At 40.5% G+C, this 20339-nt stretch overlaps 1 protein-coding gene across 1 annotated transcript in view; it reads left to right on the top strand.

The window, feature by feature from the left end:
• Positions 1-20339, top strand: part of LOC129112859 (pleckstrin homology domain-containing family A member 5-like) — a 199800-nt gene that overhangs the window by 168618 nt on the left and 10843 nt on the right. The window contains exons 16-27 of the mRNA XM_054625097.1: positions 2364-2417; positions 7236-7298; positions 7381-7461; positions 7555-7707; positions 9061-9162; positions 9250-9358; positions 9757-9803; positions 13864-13999; positions 17093-17214; positions 17960-18151; positions 18290-18427; positions 18788-18904. Of these exons, the coding sequence (XP_054481072.1) occupies positions 2364-2417; positions 7236-7298; positions 7381-7461; positions 7555-7707; positions 9061-9162; positions 9250-9358; positions 9757-9803; positions 13864-13999; positions 17093-17214; positions 17960-18151; positions 18290-18427; positions 18788-18904 (1314 nt within the window). The remainder of the gene's footprint in view (positions 1-2363; positions 2418-7235; positions 7299-7380; positions 7462-7554; positions 7708-9060; positions 9163-9249; positions 9359-9756; positions 9804-13863; positions 14000-17092; positions 17215-17959; positions 18152-18289; positions 18428-18787; positions 18905-20339) is intronic.

The following is a 20339-nucleotide window of genomic DNA, read 5'->3' as shown; positions in this document are numbered from 1 at the left end:
TCCCACCAATCAGTCATAATCCCATATTCTGTGTGTTTATGTGTATTCACAAGGGGAGGTTCCTTGCATGAGACTGCGAGTTAGCTCCAAATGAAATTGTTTTTGTGTGTTCTGAGAGATTCTGTCAGCTGAAGACTGTATACTTACTACAACTCAAGCTATTTGTTTTGTGTTGGCAAATATAGCCGGTTGGTTGACCAAAATGGTCTCAACAACTTCTGGATGGATTATCAAGAGACAAACCAATTTCATTAGCAGACTGAAGTTTTGACTAATCCAGTGAAATAGTTTGACATCTACCAGAGACATTGTCACAGAATGTGGTTCTGTCATTCATGTTTACCAGACGATGGATCCTTCTGACTTTGATGGTCTGCTTATAGGATGACATACCAGTCGACATTTTCTGAAGAATTGCCATGAAATGTGGTGCCTACATAAATGTTAATGAATTATAATGCATTTGGTCAAACACACTGAATGTCAAATGGCAATTTGATTTATGGTTAAGTAATACGTAACGTGGTATAATTCTTTGATAAACATCTCAAAACATAACCACAAAAATAATACACGAAAATATGACAGGATCACAAAAATACTGTGGGAATTTCCCTTGGGGATATGGAGGACCAGCACCATAGAACTTAAAATTCCTGACCACTAAAGAATCACTGCTCTGTACAAACAGCAAAGACATGGACAAAGACAATTGGCTGTGTTCCCAGGGGGGAGGTCACGTCTCCCTGGCAGTCAAGAGCTGGCAGGTAACAACTTCAGCACTTCACACATTCACATGATTACTATAGATCACATCAGGATAGTATAGACATCACAGTCACAGGATTGATTGACCATTGTTGAGGGTGATGTTGTATTTTGGGACATTTTAAAGACAAAACTAACATTTCGATATATGAACACACCAAATTCAATTTCATTTAGGAGTATTGTTGTGGCATCAATATATGCTCAGGATGGTGGGTTTGTTATTTTGTTGGGGATTTATGGGTTTTCTTTTTAACCTAAATATGTGTGTGTTTGAGCATGTGTGATTTTGTATGGGGGCACTACTCCGGTCCACACATGTCCACTTGAGGTCTGTGCGGCTGTGGTCCAGGAGAGCATGGATCAATATGAGCTTAAGTATTAAACAACATGCCATCTCCTTTTAGCTCCATGTACATCGTGAGAGGGCTCCGATTTAATTGCTTTCTTTTTTGTACCATCTTGATCAATTCTTAGATAGCTTATTTTGAGTAACTTCATTTATAATGCATGTACGCTAGGTGTGCAGTTTGTCTGGTATAACAGTTATCTGCAGTGCAGCATATTATCATGTGTCTTGGACTGAATGCTGAAATTCTTTAAATTTCATGATTTATGTTGCAGAATATAAGCTAACTGCTGACAGCTTAACCATATGCCTTTGAAAAGCTAGCCAATGTTATGTATGACAATTAATCATTGGTTGCAGTAGTTCCTCTCCTCTTAAAGGTCAACAGAGTGACTGCATCATGTTTGATTTCAAACAGTGGACGGGTGTTGTCAATGTTGTCAGTGTGGCAGCTCTTCCTCTCCCCCTCTGTGTGTACCATTTAGGATTTTGGATGTTGTTGTTTTTTAATGGTTGCATTACTGTAAAGTCATCTATTTTCACAACTTACTCTTTTTTTGCATCATATTCATGTTAGTTTTGGGTTTTTATTGGGTGTAAAAATGTACTGAAGGCACCGGCCAGCCCTCCATCTACTGCATGTGTTATGAACAAAATACCATATTAGGAGCACAGAATCCAGCTGCATCTTCTCAAACGTGCTGCATGGCTGTAGATAAAGTCATGACCTTCTTATTCTGCTGTTCTTCATTCCTGGTGGTCAGCCACAGCCAAAAGTTTTGCAATGCTGGAAGCACACTTATTTGCATCATGTGTGACCGACTCCTGTAACCCTGCTATCACCAGACTGAACCAACCAAACTGTTATTGATTCTGCCTAACCCTGGTTTAATATTTAATCACAGTTTATACCGTTCACTGCCAATCCTTCTAAATGTCTTTCTCTACAATATCAGTGCATGGCGACTACAGTATGGTTATAGTTGAGGAGAGATTGTTGTTATGACAAATAAACTATGGTTAAGGTTAGGTAACTAAATCATGTTGCTTAAGCGTATTCTCAGAGAAAAATATATATATACAATGATAGATAATTAAATATGCAGAGCTGCCTTGTCATCACATTCTCTACCTTCCCTTTTTAAGATATTTTCCTTCCTGTTGAAATGTGCCATTGACTCCCTTGTTCCATCCTCTCCTGTCACTTTTCCTGCTTCTTCTCTTCCTTCCTCTGTGGCGACTGCAGACTGATGTACTTTCTCATCACCTCCAAAGGAACCTTATTTACCTGGACAGCCAGGTGAGGACTCCTGACTTTACTCCTGTCTGTCTCTGTCTTTATGACGTCCAAAATATAAAACTTTTCCAGGTCCAGTGCCTCACAAAACATTTTGTGAAGCACTCGAACCTTATAACCCTTAGTGGAAACTAACATTTGTTGTTTAACATTGTTTATAGTCAACCTACATGCATGTATATTAATGATTTATGATATCTGCTCCTCGCTTCTATTTATGTTTCTATTTCTTGTTTATCTTTTGTTTCTTTATCTCTTTTTCGGTTCACATTTAATATGAACAAACTATCTACTGAGGTTGAAGCATCAAATTGTGATACGGCTCAGTCTCAGCTCTTATGCCCAGTTTCTAAAGGCCTGTCATTGGTTCTGTATTGAATTAGCTAATCTAGGTTAGAGAGAGGACCATACTGGTGTTTTTCATATTCAAGCTTTTTTTACTACTTTATTGCTGACCATTTTCAATGCATACCATGTTATGCTGTATTATATGAGCTAACCTGCAGCAAGCTCAGTGTTCAGTATTCAGTGTGCCATGAAAATCATCTTGCAGAGACTTGAAACGGGTTGCAGACCTCAGCTCATGTTCATTTATCTTCAGAGCAGGGAAGATATTATTGCAGATAGAGCTGCTGATTGGAGATGTCAGTCGAATCACAACACTTGGATTGTTTTATGTAGAGCATTACAGGATGACAGCATGGCAGTCTGTAAACCATCACAGTCTCATGTCAACCTGACCAAACTACAAAGCTAATTCATGGAAATAGAGAAGAGTGATGGAACCGCACAGCCTGTCAGTGAAGTCAGCCAACTACTTTTGAACCAGACTCTGGAGAAACCTCCTCTGCTCTTCAGAGGGATCAACTCCATTGTGCACTCGGGTGTTGTAACTAAACTGTAACCAGGAAACACACTTGTGTCTTAAACTGTAAATCCGATATCATTGCATCACAGGTGATGATCGAAGACATTAGAATTTGAGACTGCCATATCGTATTTACAAACAAATAAATATGTTTGATAGATAAGAAGAAGCTGAAATGAAATGAAACAAATGGTTGTCTGAAATCAATATGAACACTTTGAGTGAGTTTTGTAATATTCACCACCACCACAGCAGATTAGCTACAATGTGCATAAACACTGGTTAACTCCTTGATGGATAGATAGTTAACACAGTTATGTTATTTGATTTACAAAGCCATCACCACCTTTACATGTGCACATGTGTATAGCTGTATTAAACATTTCTCACAACCTTATATGCTCTGATTGTTTGCAAATGCCAGCCTTGTACACCCAAGACAAGACCAGCTCAGACAACAAACTGGGAGAAGTGCAGGGGAGTAAATGTAAATTTCAAAATTCTGTTTACATGAAGGCTTCGTATGGAGCTGGGGTGAGAGCAGAACAGTACTGGTGTTAGGCCACTGTTGAACAAGTTATTTAACAGTGACAAATAATATGTCTGTTTCCACTGGAATCAGTTCAGTTCCTCTCAGTTCCTGCTTTATTGAATACCACTGCTTGGCTCTCAGAAGCTCATGGGCTTCAAGCAGCGACTAGCCCCTGACAGGAGTGGATAGCAGTTTGGACGCTACTATAAAAAAAATGATTTGATTGTCCTAAAGTACAAATAGGCTATTTGACGAGGTGTTCCTCATCCTCTAAATGTTCAGTCCATTTTCTTCAGTTAGTCAGTTCATGTATAATAAAGGTTGTGGAACAATCCATTGACTCTTAGCCTGTTTACTCTAAATCACATGTTTTTATCATGTTCCAAACCAAGAGTTTGAAAAATGCTCATAACCAATTTAAAGGATAGGTGTTTGTAACATATTTGCTTATGCAAATACTATGTTAGATCAGTGAGTGTTATATATAAGTAGAGAGCAGTAAACTTACAGAGCGGTGTTCACCCTGGGTTTTCTACTGTTTAAAGAAGAGGGTTAGTCCCTCTCCAGCTCATGGATATCAGACATGAATTCTTCAAGCAACATGTACTGCTGTGTTATTACACCATTGTATCCTCTTTCTCCTTGGTGCTCTGCTAGACGAAGGAGAATGAGCCTCTAATCTTCATGATTCACACTATGATCGAGAACTCGGCACCGAGGCCGCAACTCTATCAGCAAGTAAGGTCCTTGGCCGGTTCTGGTTTGAGTCAAGCTTTAAGACAGTCCATTTGTCTTTGGACATACTGTTTATCCCTGTTGTTGGGTTGAAGCATCATAGCAATCGTGGAATTCAGTTCAACCATTTGTAAAGCTTTTCACAATCTTACATTTAACATTAAACTTGAAAAAATAAACATTTGAGTTTTTGAGGTTTTTGCTTTAAGATTTAAAATGTCAGTTTGTAGATTGAAGAATTCTATATAAAGCATATGTATATTAGAAATATCAAAAACTACAAGTAGTTTGGGGTTTGTTTCCCCAAAATGGATGTCCCCCTGTTGTTTCTAAATGAACTCTTTCATTTGAACCTGACTGAAGTGGAGCTGACTCAAACCAGACCTTTGCCCTGGTAGCCCAGTGTATCCACATCTTCCCCTTCACAATCAACCTCTTGTTTCACCACTTTGGATGCAGGCAGTCTGTTCATAAAGCAGCTGTTAAGCAGCAAACCTTTCCAGACGTCATCACAGCATTATTTCAAGTGTTTATGATGTTATTTTTGGTTCAGTACCCCTCCATTCATTGCTTTCTGTTTGATGTGACCTGAAGCGAGCACGGCTTATGGTATAATGTAACATAGACAACCGATTCCTCCTCTCTCCGTCTGTCTCCATACATCACTGTTCATTTTTGACATCACTTTGGAAATGCTTACATAGTCTGGATGTGTTAGTCTCAAACATTCATTTGTTCAGATATTATGTGAAGAACAATGATCCTAATGTTTTTCATTTTTCAAATGAATAGTTCAACATTCTCAGAAATACACATTTGCTTTCTTTCCAAGAGTGAGTCTGGACATGATTAGCCTAGCTTAGCATAAAGACTGAAACAGATGGAAACAGTCTGTTTCTTTTCAGTGTCAGGGTGCAAAGTGATATTTCCACTGTAAAACTGTCTTACTGTGAAAAGCATTAAGTACAACAAACAATTTTAAATGTGCCCAGCGAAATAAAATCTATAAAGTAAACACATCTTCAAAAAACCTCTTGGTCATGAGTTTGAACTCCTGTGATAGTTATGCATTTCTTCATGACCTCCGGGAGGTTAAACAGTCTTCAGACAGTGCTTTTTTTAAAGGGCCCATCTTTCCTCTGTGAGGGTTCCTACCACTGTCTCTGCTGTTTTTCACAGGAAATGGCGTTAGAGCTCATCGGTAGTCCTGCTGTAGTTTGTCCATGCTATTTAAGATGCTTACTTCAGTTACATAACACTGCTGCTTCAAAATTACTATTTTTGAATAGAGGTACATTGAATGGACAGCCAGTGGAGACATGACACTCAGTCTACACAAACAGATCAGAAATAAATGCACTGAAAGACTCTTTAAGGAACCCAGCAATGGTCTGTTTTCCACAGCATGATACAGTTTTTCAAGTTTTCTTAATCCCTTAGCCTGTAAAAGTAATCAAGGTCTCACAATATGTGGACATTACTGAAATTAGGTTACTATTACTAGAAGTGAGGATTAATCCAATCATTTACACATTATGCCATGAACAGAAAACAATCCTGAAGAATTAGGAAACAAGGCAGAGCCCTTGATTTATCTCTGAATAGGAGCAGTTAGAATCGATTGGAATATTCCGTCTTCAAGTGTCGACTTATTCACTTATGCGCAAAATATGGAGATCTAGGTCCATTGAGACCACATCAATTCATGGCCATATAGGACTCCTTTCACTTTTGCAGACATTTTTCCCTAAAATTTAGTCTCACAGGCTTACTTGCAGGGTGTGTGAAACCCCATTGTCTTTTGTTTTATTGGAATAATTAAATAACACAATGTCACATGTTTTTATTTTCCTAAACATGCGTTGGGGTATTGAATGTCCTGAGTAGTGTCTGCAAAGCATCCTGACAAGACGTGGGAGGCCTTGCTCTGGAAGCTTTATACTGAAGGCAGTGTAGATGAACTTATCTACATGTTTTATCATTTTATCATCCCATTATTATATTGGGTCGGAGGACAGTGTTCACAGAGATTTTAGTGAGTAAATCAGACTGAAACTGAACCAGCAGAGGAGACCAAACTGATTTGGTGCATGTGTCCTCCCAGTCCCCAGTGGGAAATCACACTTATTCCTTAGATTATTATATAAGATTGTTTGGGGCTTAATTTCATTATTATATGCGTGAATCTTTCCTATCAGGCTGCACCTCCCTCCACCTCTCTATACATTATAATATTCAGCCACAATATCCCTGGTAACACCTGGGTAATCAGCTTCAAGGGAAATTAAACAGGATTAGTGAACATGCACTCATCCCTTCATCTCTTCATCCCCTCATCTCTTCATCCCCTCACTCTCCTCCTCTGGAATGAACAGCCCAAAGCATATGAAGAGTTTCTCTCTAAAGACTGTAGCATTTGAGAACAGAATACCATTTATTGATAATTTACATCAAATTCTAGTATTTTATCAGAAAGATTAGTCTTGTCCTTGGCGAACACACACTTTGACAGACTGAATCCTCTATGCATTAGGGGAAATCAAGTTAAACATAAAAAGAGATGTCAGGTCATTGTTTTCCACAAATTGCACGAAGTAGCATTTCGGAGAACTCTTAGTGGCTGGAGTTTCAGCTCTCCATCCTAACAGATGTGTTGTTGTCGCCCCCTGCTGCCTCCTCGACTCAGACCAGTCCAGACGACTTCAAGGACGCCGCCTTCATCCAGCGCACAGAGGAGCCTGATATAGACGTAAGACCAGCCAACATTCAGTGAAATAGTTGATAAGACTCAAAGGAGGTTTAGTTCATGTCTGTGTGTTTGTGTGTGTCAGACCAAGCTGAGCAGACTTTGTGAGCAGGACAAAGCAGTGAGGATGCAGGAGGAGAAACTGCAGCAGCTACACAGAGAGAAGGTACAGCCATCATCCTGCGTTTACTTTGTTGTTTCTTTTTGTAGACTTGTGTGTACAATAAGTATCTGTGTGTGTGTCTGTGTTGTGTGGCAGCACACTCTTGAGACGGCCCTGCTGTCTGCCAGTCAGGAGCTGAGTGAACAGAGCGGCTCCAATGCTGCAGCCACACAGAGCCTGGTCCAGCAGAGAGACGTGCTGCAGAACGGCCTGCTCAGCACCTGCAGAGAGCTGTCCAGAGTCACCAGTGTAAGCTTACCCAACACACACGTCACTGCAGGACAGGTGGAGGAGCTCTATCCAAGACAAACTACCTATGACGCTTCCACACTGGCAGTTTACTCCATTTCTTGGAGAGTTTGGTCCAGAACTTGGTAATATAATGGGTTCTTTAAATATAAAGAAACAGCTGCAGCCCAATAAACAGCTGGACTTGTATTTATCAAGCTCCTCAAAGTAGTAAATAAATCCTTTGTGCTCCTAGTTTCAAGTCTACCAGTAAGTGTTGCAAAGGATGCAAATCCAGCACATGTGTAGGGAAAAGTTGGCAAAGGTGAAATCATGATTGTGTCACAATGTCAGCAGTAATAGATCAAACTTTGATTGTTGTAATGCTTAGATCAGTCTACCTGATATCTTTGTGATTATGCCTGATATTGGGATATGTTTGCACTTTAAAGCAAACTGTTTCATTTATATCGCACATTTCCTTCAAAAAGAATACAATGTGTGGAAAATGTAACCCTTGGAACAACCAGACGGTCAAAGACCTCAGGTAAGTACATGAGGCCTCTTACTCTGGTTATATTCAAATGATACGTTACATTTGTCGGTTTTGGTTTGTAAACACAGCATTCAAATTACAGCCCAATTTTGGCCAATCCTCCTCGGCTCAACGAACAGATAGAGAAGCGATGGTTGAGCGAGCAGTAGAGGGAATGAAGAAAGGAGTCTGCGTTAGTCGCAGCAGAGGAGGGAATTAGATAAATTCAATTTCTATTTTCTGTATTTTTCACGTTTGTTTACATTCCAAAAAAACGAACCCACACTCTCCACACAACAGTGCAGGATGGTGTGGCATTGTGAATGAATGCAACCGGGCAGAGCAGGCTCCATCCTGTCTGCTCCGCTGGTGTGTGTGCGTCAGTGTCAACAGACACACAGCAGAGCAGAGAGAGAACCAGTGGACAACCCGTTCTCAACACGCCCACTTTGTATCTGACAGAGCTAAACAGGGTGCCTCTGTGTCAGACACAGAGGGGCGTGACAAAGCCACCTGAACGGGCTGCTCCCTCTGCACTCTCTTATTGGCTGGGCTCACTGCCCCACGTTGGCCACAAAGGTCCTTACTGAAACCCAGAAACACCCTGTGTGGAAGTTACTCCAGGGAGAGATGCTTAGTGAGTACATATCTCTTACCACAGTGTTTTAGCACCAATAATTCAAATATCAAGATTAGTGAGATAAATGGAAAGTATGGAGCCAGGTAGAAGATTTATTTTTGCCTAGTAGATGTTTGGGCACGTGCACAAACACACACACACACACACACACACCCACAGAGTCCAATGACCCTCCTGTTGGCTGTTGTCCTGGTTCCAGGAGTTGGAGCGTTCCTGGAGGGAGTACGACAGGATGGGGGCAGATGTCACTCTGGCCAAGTCCAACCTGCTGGAGCAGCTGGAGGCCCTGGGCAGCCCACAGGTAACACACATACACACACTCACACACACCTTCAGGGGTGACCAAGCTTTTAACAGCATTTTTATGTTTGTGCGTGTGTGTCCTCAGACAGAACCTCCTAGCCAGCGGCACATCCAGATCCAGAAGGAACTGTGGAGGATCCAGGACGTGATGGAGGCTCTGGCCAAAAATAAGCCACAGCGGAGCACAGACAGCAGTGAGAGTCACCACTGACACCTAAAGGAGCAGTCTGTAGGATTCAGTGGCATCTAGTCCCTAGCATGTATAGAACTATGGTAGCCTTCATGGCGGTTCAATGTGGCAGACTCTGCATATACATGGCTCTTTGTAAGCTGACGAAAACGCAACAATAAGTACAACAATAGTTTTAGGTGATTATGCGCCAATGAAAACATAGTTATGAATATTACATTCCATTTCTGGCAATAAATACCCCTAAATCCTACACGCTGTTCCTTTTAAATCACAGTTTCCGATTCATTTCATATTTATCTGATGATTTACATTACATAAGCACAGGACTACAAATGCTTTTTCAGATGTCTTTTATCGTAGAAAATATTGACGTTCTTCTCTCCATATTCCCATATTCAGCAGGTTTACCTGGTTCCAAACCGCTCTCCAGTCTACAGAAGAATGAGGTAAGGCAGCGCCCGGCACACACAGCACAGTACACTACACTCTCAGCTTTCAGATTTGATGAGCATCTGGCTCCAGTTAATGTGTTAAAGGTCATTTTGGAGACAGAATGAGTCTATGATTTTGGTAGGGAACGCACCAGGGATGTAACGGTGTTCATTCATCCAAACATCATAAAGGCAGCTATCTGACAGACACCTGCCGGCAGGCTGTTGGCTCAAGAGTTAGCATGAAGAACATTGCCAGCAGCCAGTTAAATACTAGTTGTGTGTTATTTAACACAATTTACAAGGCCCACTAAAAGATGAGATGAGATTTAACTTGCACCAACATGCAGTTCAGTCTCTGAGTGTTTCAATTGATTTTCTTCTGACCAGGTAGCCACTGGTTTCAGTTGAATTCAGTATGATATGCATTTTAAAATGTGTTTGACGTAGCTAATCAATCAAAATGGCATTTTTGCCGAATACAGGCAGTTGGTAATGCAGCACTTTTCATTTTTATTCCAGGATACAACCAAATTCATGATTACCTCTATATGGTGAGCTCAGGTAATAGCTCTGTGCTTTGCTTTCCAGAAGCCAACTCTGCCAATGTGATCAGGGTGAACTTAAAGCAAATTTTTGTCTTGCGTTATCGGTGCAAGTTTGACTGCAGATTTTGTGTTTGCGTTTGGTACAGCCACAGACATGCAGACATCACTCTCTGCAGCTCCCCTCGGCTCTACGGAGCATCTTTCAGATCATTGTTCTGGTTTTACATATTTTAGTTAGCATTGTTTCCAGCAGCAGCAGCCAACTCATCAGCAAAGTACCGTCCTTAGAATGAGACCAGCTGTGTTAACTGTCAACAGGCAGTGATGCTGCTGCCGCTCAGTCCTCTCAAGGAGGGCGACAGCGTGCCCCCCGCCCGCCCCTCCCCCAGTATTACGACTCATCAGAGCGCCCCCTCACGTGCCCCCCACCACTCTCACCCCGGCGGCCGCCTGCCCCCCCACACGCACCGCCCTGAGGATCGCAAGGCCGGCTCCAGGAACGGAGTGCACAGCGTAAGAACCACTGAGAACCGTCATGCCCCCCCATGTCTGCTCCCTCCGTCCACATCTGCTTCACTGTGACCGCCATCCATTAGCACAAATACATGCAATTCATTTCAGTGTTGTTTTGCTTTTTACCCCTTCGGTCCATGCTCCATCCAGCCATTACTGTCATGATCAGACCCATTATGGTCCCTACGTGGATGTATTTGTGGAATTCCATTCTTATGAGGGTGATGTTTTATTGTGTCGGTTTACCCTTGTGTTTTGGGTGTGTCTTGTATTCCACTTTGAGTCTGCTCGCTTAAAAATACTTTTAATAGCACCAGAGAACTCTCCTTTATGCCTTTTATTGGTGCTTTAAAGAACCATCCATCCATCTATCCATTCATTATCTGTAACCGTGTATACTATTCAAGTTCACAGGTATAAAGAACCAATGTAAAAGTCATGATATTTCATAAATAAATAAATGCTGAAATAGGACTTTTCCATGTAAAACTAAATACTTTTGTAATATTAATACAAACTTTCAGGAATTCTTTCCTATAAAATGCCAAATGTTATAAAATGTCTAACCTTTTCCATGTTACAACTTTTATATTGAAATACCATACTTTGTTTTGTTAAATTACGACTATCTCATAAAGACGTTGTCACGATTTTTTTTTCTCTTAAAGTGGTCCTAATCTGCAAAATCCCAGTAAATTTGGGATTTGTACTCTCACCCAACAACAGCAATAGGGGACTGCAAGCAGTGATGATTGGGTCCTCGCACCTTCAAGAATGTCAGGTTCACTGGTGGGCAGTTTGGACAATGTTTGACACTGGACAACTTCCTGTTTCTTAGGGAATTGCGCAAAATGGCTTCCATTCCACTGCAAGATCATTCCATGAAAACTCCACAGTTTGTTAGCTATGCATTGTGACAGTCTGTGGATGGTGCTGACCAAATTTGAAGTAGATCTAATGACTCAAATTGCATATGAAAAGAAATGGCTGATTTAATGTTGGGTTCATGGTTTACCTCCAAGGGACTTTTTCTACATCTCCACATGCAACATACACCTACCAAATTCCATATAACTAAGTGAAAGTAAAAGGTGGAGCTCCAATTTTGATAATGTTAGGGGGTGCTATTGAGCCATTTTGCCACGTTTGGGTCCAAGAGCCAAATTAAATACAGCGGGTAAAATAAGTATTGAACACGTCACCATTTTTCTCCGTAGAAATATTTCTAAAGGTGCTATTGACATGAAATTTTCACCAGATGTCGGTAACAACCCAAGTAATCCATACATACAAAACAAAATAAGTTCAGAAATTAAGTTATGTGTAATAAAATGGAATGACACGGGGAAAAAGTATTGAACACATGAAGAAAGGAGGTGCAAAAAGGCATGGAAAGCCAAGACACCAGCTGAAATCTATCAGTAATTAGAAAGCAATCCTGCCCCTTGTCAGTGCAAATTAATATCAGCTGGTTCAGTCCCAACTGATGGCCTATAAAAAGGTGTCTCATTACCAAGGTGTCGCACAAGAAACATCATGATGGGTAAAAGCAAAGAGCTCTCTCAAGACCTTCGCAACCTTATTGTTGCAAAACATACTGATGGCATTGGTTACAGAAGGATTTCTAAACTTCTGAATGTTCCGGTGAGCACTGTTGGGGCCATAATCCGGAAGTGGAAAGAACATCATTTCACCATAAACCGGCCACGACCAGGTGCTCCTCGCAAGATTTCTGACAGAGGAGTGAAAATAATTATCAGAAGAGCCAAGGACCACTTGTCCTTGGCTTCAGAAAGACCTGGAATCAGCAGGTACAATTGTTTCAAAGAAAACAATAAGTAATGCACTCAACCGCCGTGGCCTGTATGCACGCTCACCACGCAAGACTCCATTGCTGAAGAAAAAGCATGTTGAAGCTCGTTTAAAATTTGCTGCACAACATTAAGACAAGCCTGTGAAATACTGGGAGAATATAGTCTGGTCAGATGAGACCAAAATTGAACTCTTTGGATGCCATAATACACACCATGTTTGGAGGTCAAATGGCACTGCACATCACCCCAAAAACACCATACCAACAGTGAAGTTTGGAGGTGGGCACACTGGCAAACTTCATATAATTGAAAGAAGGATGAATGGAAAAATGTACCGAGACATTCTTGATAAAAATCTGCTGCCATCTACCAGGATGATGAAGATGAAACGAGGGTGGACATTTAAGCAAGACAATGATCCCAAACTCACAGCCAAGGAAACTCTCAATTGGTTTCAGAGAAAGAAAATAAAGCTGCTAGAATGGCCCAGCCAATCACCTGACTTGAATCCAATAGAAAATCTATGGAAAGAACTAAAGATCAGAGTTCATAGAAGAGGCCCACGGAACCTTCAAGATTTGAAGACTGTTTGTGTGGAAGAATGGGCCAAAATCACACCTGAGCAATGCATGCGACTAGTTTCTCCATACAGGAGGCGTCTTGAAGCTGTCATTACCAACAAAGGCTTTTGTACGAAGTATTAAATAAATTTCAGTAAGCGTGTTCAATACCTTTTCCCTGTGTCATTCCATTTTATTACACATAACTTAATTTCTGAACTTATTTGTTTTGTTTTCTTTGTATGTATAGAATAAAATTACTTGGGTTGTTACCGACATCTGGTGAAAATTTCATGTCAATAGCACCTTTAGAAATATATTTACTGAGAAAAATGGTGTTCAATACTTATTTTACCCGCTGTATGTATTTTCACCATGTGAGGCATGTATAAAATTTCATGAGTTTTCAAGCATCCCAAAGATGCCGACAGCTGGTTGGTGCTTGGGACCTAATGATCCACATCAACAGTGTTAAAGAGCTTCACTGTACTTATTACATCAAAGGCTCACTTTAGCCATTATATTTCTATAGAGCTAGTATAGCAAACAAAGAACCATGTTTGTGTGTGTGTGTGGGTGTGTGTGCCCGACTGCTTTTGCCCGGTGTGTATTCTGACCATGAGCAATCTCTCCCTCACAGCAAGCTCCGGACTACCGGTTGTATAAGAGCGAGCCTGAGCTGACCACCGTGAAGGAGGAAGTAGACGAGGCCAACAATGAGGACAAGGACAAGACAGAGAGCTCTGCTGAGAGTAAGGACACTGCAGCTTCAAAAGGTAGTCAATGACTCACGTAAAGCTGCTGCTCGCACACGTAGTCATTGTTGGATGTTTATGCTGCTGATAGTCAGTACAACAGCCTGACCTTGAGTGTAATATATGTTTATGCTCCACAAACTCCCTTTATTAGTTTACAGTAAGAAGCAACAACAGATCATAATATGTTTGCTTATCTAATCATTTATTTGGCTCCGCCAACACAAATAGTTCTGCAACTGGACTGTTGCTAAGCAACACATGAACATTTTCCAGTTTGATCGACAGTACATTGTTCCATTGTTTCTTCGTCTCCATGAATGTTCTCCGGTTACTTATTAGCCACCTTTGAGACTATGTTTTCGTGACCTATTATGAATCACAAATCAAAACATAGTCTCTGTATATTTATATAAAGATGTCCTCTCACTGCCATGATGTCCCTTGTTTGGAGTCCTGCATCAGAAGGTTTCTGTATGCCAGCGGCTCTCATGCTGTGGTTGGTGTAATACATGTGTCCCAGTCTCTTAGCACATCTTGGGTAACATCTGTGACAGCTGATTTACTCCCAAAGCTGTCTGTCGCAGCTGTTACTGAAGCATCCAGGCTTCTTTCCTTCACGTCGTCGTATACTCTGGATTTGCTAACAGTCAATGTAGTTACCAGCTATTTTAATGCCTGTAAAGCGGAGCAGGGGTGTAAATATAGACAGCACAGGCAGTGCAGTTGCACTGTGGCCCCCTGTGGCAAGGAGAGATTTTAAGCCTTAATAACTAATTTGACGGTAAACTTTGAAATCAACAACACATTGTTGGTTCATATATGTACGCCCAATGATCACACAGAGGAATTCTCATCCTCCTAACTGACAGACAAAATCTAAAAAAATAACAATAATATATATTTTTGTTTGTCAGAAAACAAATAATACAGCTGCTAATAAAACAAAGCTTTCCAAATGATAACATTGAGCTTCTTTCAACAACTGGGTTTGATGGCTCTTTTCTGATGAAAAAGCTTGATTTACAGAGAAATTCGACACTATTTATGAACAGACACAGTTTTGCACCTTTTTTCTTTTAAATCAACAACATATTGTTTATTGCTACTCCCTCAGGTAACTCGGACCCAGACAAGCGTTGGAAAAACTGACTTATGGTAGCTCAAACTGCTTGAACCAGAATCTGTTTTGCTAGAGTCAGTGTTTCCTAAACCTCTGGAGGTTTCCAGACTATTCAATGCATATTACATAAATTATTCATATAATAAGAGTAGTAAGCAGAGTAATGAAGGAAAACATTAAGACTACTAAAAATAACAGCAGCAATGACTATAGTAGAATAATAATAATGATAGTAGCAGTGGGTGTCCGCAGGAGGCACAACCACGGTCCAGATATAACCACGATTCATCTAAAGCTGCGAGGTGAGAAAGCACAAAGACTCCGGGGAAGAAGTAAAGTCAGTAATGTGCATTAATGGGACATGAATTAGCATATCTAGGGGCTGGTCCAAGGCAAACCTGATCCAGCCCTTACTATAAACCTGAGCCAGCCCTAACTATAAGCGCTATCAAAGAGGAAGGTCTTAAGCCTGCTCTTAAAAGTGGTGAGTGTGTCTGCCCCCCGGACTGAAACTGGAAGCTTGGTCCACAGAAGGCTCCCAATCTACTTGGGAGAAGAATTTTAAATTCTATTCTTGATTTAACAGGGAGCCAGTGCAGAGAAGCTAATACAGGAGTAATATGATCTATTTTATTAGTTTTTGTTGTGCGTTGTGAAAATGTGCTGTAGCATTCTGGATCAACTGGAGAGATTTAAGAGACCTATTAGAGCAGCCTGATAATAATGAATTGCAGTAATCTAGTCTAGAGGTAACAAATGCATCAATTAGTTTTTTTGCATCGCTTTGAGACAGGATTTGCCTGATTTTCTAAATGTTACGTAAATGAAAAAAGGCTGTCCTTGAAATTTGTTTTATATAGGACTTAAAAGACAGATCCTGATCAAAGATAACTCCGAGGTTCTTAACGGTAGTGCTGGATGCTAGAGCAATGCCATCTAGAGAAACTATATCGTTAGATAATTGATTTCGAAGGTGATCTGGACCTAGTAGGATAACTTCAGTTTTGTCTGAGTTTAACATCAGGAAGTTGCAGGTCATCCAGGTTTGTATGTCCCTAAGACATGCTTGAAGTTTAGAGAACTGGTTAGTTTCGTCTGGCTTAATCGATAGTCATGATTGGGTATCATCTGCATAACAATGAAAGTTTGAGTGTTTTCTGATAATATTCCCTAAAGGAAGCATATATAAGGTGAATAAAATTGGTCCAAGCACAGACCCTTGTGGAACTCCGTGACTGGCTTCATTGTTTCATTGAGGTTTCATTGTTTACATATACAAACTGAAATCGGTCTGATAAATGCGACTTAAACCAGCTAAGTGGGGTTGGAGATGCACTTATGACTTCTGGTGACTAGTAGTTCTCTTGAATACCTATGTTGAATACACTTCCTGTAAGTCGCTTTGGATAAAAGCGTCTGCTAAATGCCTGTAATGTAATGTAATGTAATGTTCCTTTAATGCCAATTAGATGCTCCAGTCTCTGTAATAATAATCCAAACACAAAATTGCAACATTTATGAGGACAAGAGAAAAATACTACTAAATTGGTGCAGTCACAGCTGTTGCATGGTAGGATTCTGAACATCTAACAGATCTCATTTGCACTCCATGTATCCCTTCGCATTTACTGTAGTACTAAGAGTATTAAACTTTAAAGACATGCCATTTTTATTTTATATACACTATATGGATTTATCTAAGTTTATCAGTCGAAACATGCATGAAATTTGGGTTGTCTGAGTTGTCTCTTCACATTGTCTTTTTTTATAGTTTATGTATGTGTTGTGTATATTAATGCATATATATTGTTTTGTTTACTTACTGTATTTGTTATTGCACTAAAACACATATCCAATTGTTTCAAAATGAAAGTTCAAAGTTCCTGGTAAATAGCAATGATGTCCCTGAATGTCTCCTGTGTTTTTTAGCAACATGTTTCTTATTTTTTGTGAAATGAACCATGTTGAAATTTCTGCCATATCTCCAACAGTCCCCCCCTACCCAGTGGGCATCATTCCTCCCAGGACCAAATCTCCCATGAGACTCCCTGAGTCCTCCACCATTGCCTCCTATGTTACCCTGAGGAAGACCAAGAAGCCTGAATCTAGATCTGTAAGTTTTGCCCTCAGGGAGAGCATTCCTTTGGCACAGCTTTTTAGATATTTAATCTGCCCTACCAAGAAGGAAGTACACATCTGCATTTATAACAACACGTGGCTTCATCTGGTTCAAACAGGCAGTATACTTAAGGAGGAGCTTCCTCTTTTCCTTAAGCTTCATCGCTTTCTTCACATCTCAGAGCTGAAAGTTCTTGTTCAAATCACTGTCTGGTGTTCTGGGTTGACTAAGCAGTTAAACATGTTGTCTTCTTTGTCTTGTTTTTTCAGTGCAACAAACAAAAACCTTCTACAAATCTTTGTATTCCTTAATCTGTCACTTAAATCCCAGTTGTTGTAGTTGAGGTTTCTTCTCCAGTTAATCTGGTCGTCCTGCAGCTGGTGAAATCTTAAATATCTCCAGTAATGAGCACATTAATTGACAGCACTCAGCAGTCAAAATTGAGCCATTCTTTCTATACCATCCTTTATTTAAAACTTTGTAGTAATATGCTGTGATGTAAGATGTGCTGGAGTCCATGTTAAATAAAGATAAAGTAGTAACAGATGTAGCCATGCCTCAAGCCTACGCTCACCAACACTACACTGACACTGCACGGCCACACCAGTGAGATGAGGCCTACAACTTAAAAACCAGACAAACAAAGCCCATACATACCGACACTGCTGTCACAGTCATGCAGTCAGGAGTCATTCCCTGGGCAGAAAAAGAAAGTAACACTGAGTCTTGTTTTGTACAGGACCGACCCAGGAGCGCTGTGGATCAGACAGGGTTTGGGGAGAGAGAGGTGGGAAGAACGAGGATGAGTGTGGAGGAGCAGTTGGAGAGGATGAGGAGAAACCAGCAGGCCTCATCGCTCCGAGAGAAGAAGAGGGAAACCCCATCCCGCTCGCCCTCCTTCAGCAAAGACAACCCTTTTATTATCCAGCAGGTGATGTCACACACACACACACACACACACACACACCCACATACATATACCTAATTAAGACTGTTTCGGTTTAGAAGCTAGCTCTTTTGCTTAACTTTTCCTTGGGCCTTGGATTCTTCTGTGTGCGTGTGTGTGCAGTGCCGGGTCCAGGCAGAGGGGGCCTGTGCAGACCCTGTGGAGCTGGAGGCAGCTCTGCAGCAGCTGAAGGAGGCTCACATGGAGCAGAGCAGGATGGCTGCTGAGTCTCCAGGGACTCACACAGAACGTACACCTCAGGTTCATGGAATATGTGTTTTCAATAGTTGTAAACTCCAAGTTGTCCTGACAAACAGTTCTCATCAAAAACAAATGCAAACTTATAAAAAAAATACTTAAAACGAAAAGTAAAGTGCATTTGATTTTTGATTAACTTGTATTAACTGCAAATGCAGTATTACATTACCAAATGTGTAACTATATTTGTACACAGTACTAGTAATACAAATTTTTATTGATTGATTGCAATGCTATGCCTTGCAATTTTTTTATCATTGTTACGATAGGGATTGAAGGGTTTGTTATATAAAACGAATGAGCTGCACATTTCTAATGATGACTGGAAAACAGATCATGACAAGATCCTGTTTCAATCTCCAGGAGGTGCAGAGAGTGGAGGAGGTGAAAAGTGAGAGTGAGGAAGTGCAGTGGGACAGGGCCGTGACCCTGCAGAGTGTGAATGATCCGCAGGCTGAGGACCACAGCAGGGACAATGAGGTACTGAAGACAAGGCCTGCAAAGCCAGGGTGAACCTATGGGCTGGTCTTAATTCAATCACTTCCTGTTACAGCTTTTTCATTTTGATTTTTGTTTTCCCTTGATAGTTGAAATTTGAATTAATTGACAAGCGGTTTAAGGATAATTCTTCTGTTAAGTCGCTGTTTTAGAGTTTTGAACCATTTTTTAGGCTTTAACACAGCTCCTTCAGTGATTTAACTGCAAAAAAAGCATTTATGATAAGTCTTGTGTAAGGTTAAGGTAAGTGGTTTGTTATAGCTCATAAATAACCAGAACAGATGATAGGCATGTTAGTCATTTGAAATAAATACATGTACATAGAAGATACATATACATAGGAGAAAAATATACATAGGATATACATATACATAGGAGATAAATATACATAGGAGATACATATACATATGCATAAGAGATACATATACATAGGATATACATATACATAGGATATACATATACATATACATAGGATATACATATACATAGGATATACATATACATAAGAGATACATATACATAAGATATACATATACAAAGGAGATACATATACATTCAATTCAATTCAATTCAGTTTATTTTGTATAGCCCAGAATCACAAATTACAAATTTGCCTCAGAGGGCTTTACAATCTGTGCACATGCGACATCCTCTGTCCTTCCCTCACATCGGCACAGGAAAAACTCCCCTAAAAAACCCCTTTAACAGGGAGAAAAAAAGGAAGAAACCTATGGGAGAACGACAGAGGAGGGATCCTTCTCCCAGGATGGACAGAATGCAATAGATGTCATGTGTACAGAATGAGCAGCATAACAGTTCTTAGATACAACACATTCAATGTATATGACATAAATGATTCATATAATAAGACTACTTATAATAACAGCAGCAATTATTACAGTAGAATTATAGCCATGAAAATAGGGATAGTAATGTGACTAATAATAATAATCGAAGTAGCAGTGGGTGGCAGTAGCAGGAGGCACGACTACGGTCCAGGTACCACAACGATTCATGGAAACCTGCAGAACGAGAAAGCAAAAAGGGCTTCAGGGTGGAAGTAAAGCTAAAATGCTTAATGGTACAGGTAATAGTAATAGTAATGTGACTAGTAATAATAATAATGGTGGTAGCAGTCGGTGTCAGCAGGGCCGTAGCAGGATGCACATCCACGGTCCAGGTACAGCCACGATTTATAGAAGCCTGCGAAGCGAGAAAGCACAAAGACTCCAGGGTAGAAGCAAGTCAATAAGCGTAATAGTACAGGCAATAATAATAGTAATGTGACTAATAATGATAGTGGTAGTAGTAGTGGGTGTCAGCAGGGCCTCAGTAGGTGGCACGATGACAGTCCAAATATAACCCCGATTCCTGGGAACCTGCGAGGCGAGAAAGCACAAGAACTCCGGGGAAGAAG

The sequence above is a fragment of the Anoplopoma fimbria genome, chromosome 23 (genome assembly GCF_027596085.1).
Source record: "Anoplopoma fimbria isolate UVic2021 breed Golden Eagle Sablefish chromosome 23, Afim_UVic_2022, whole genome shotgun sequence".
Classification (NCBI taxonomy): Eukaryota; Metazoa; Chordata; class Actinopteri; order Perciformes; family Anoplopomatidae; genus Anoplopoma; species Anoplopoma fimbria.
Note: the sequence above shows the minus strand (reverse complement) of the source record. Positions and strands in the feature narration are given on the sequence as shown.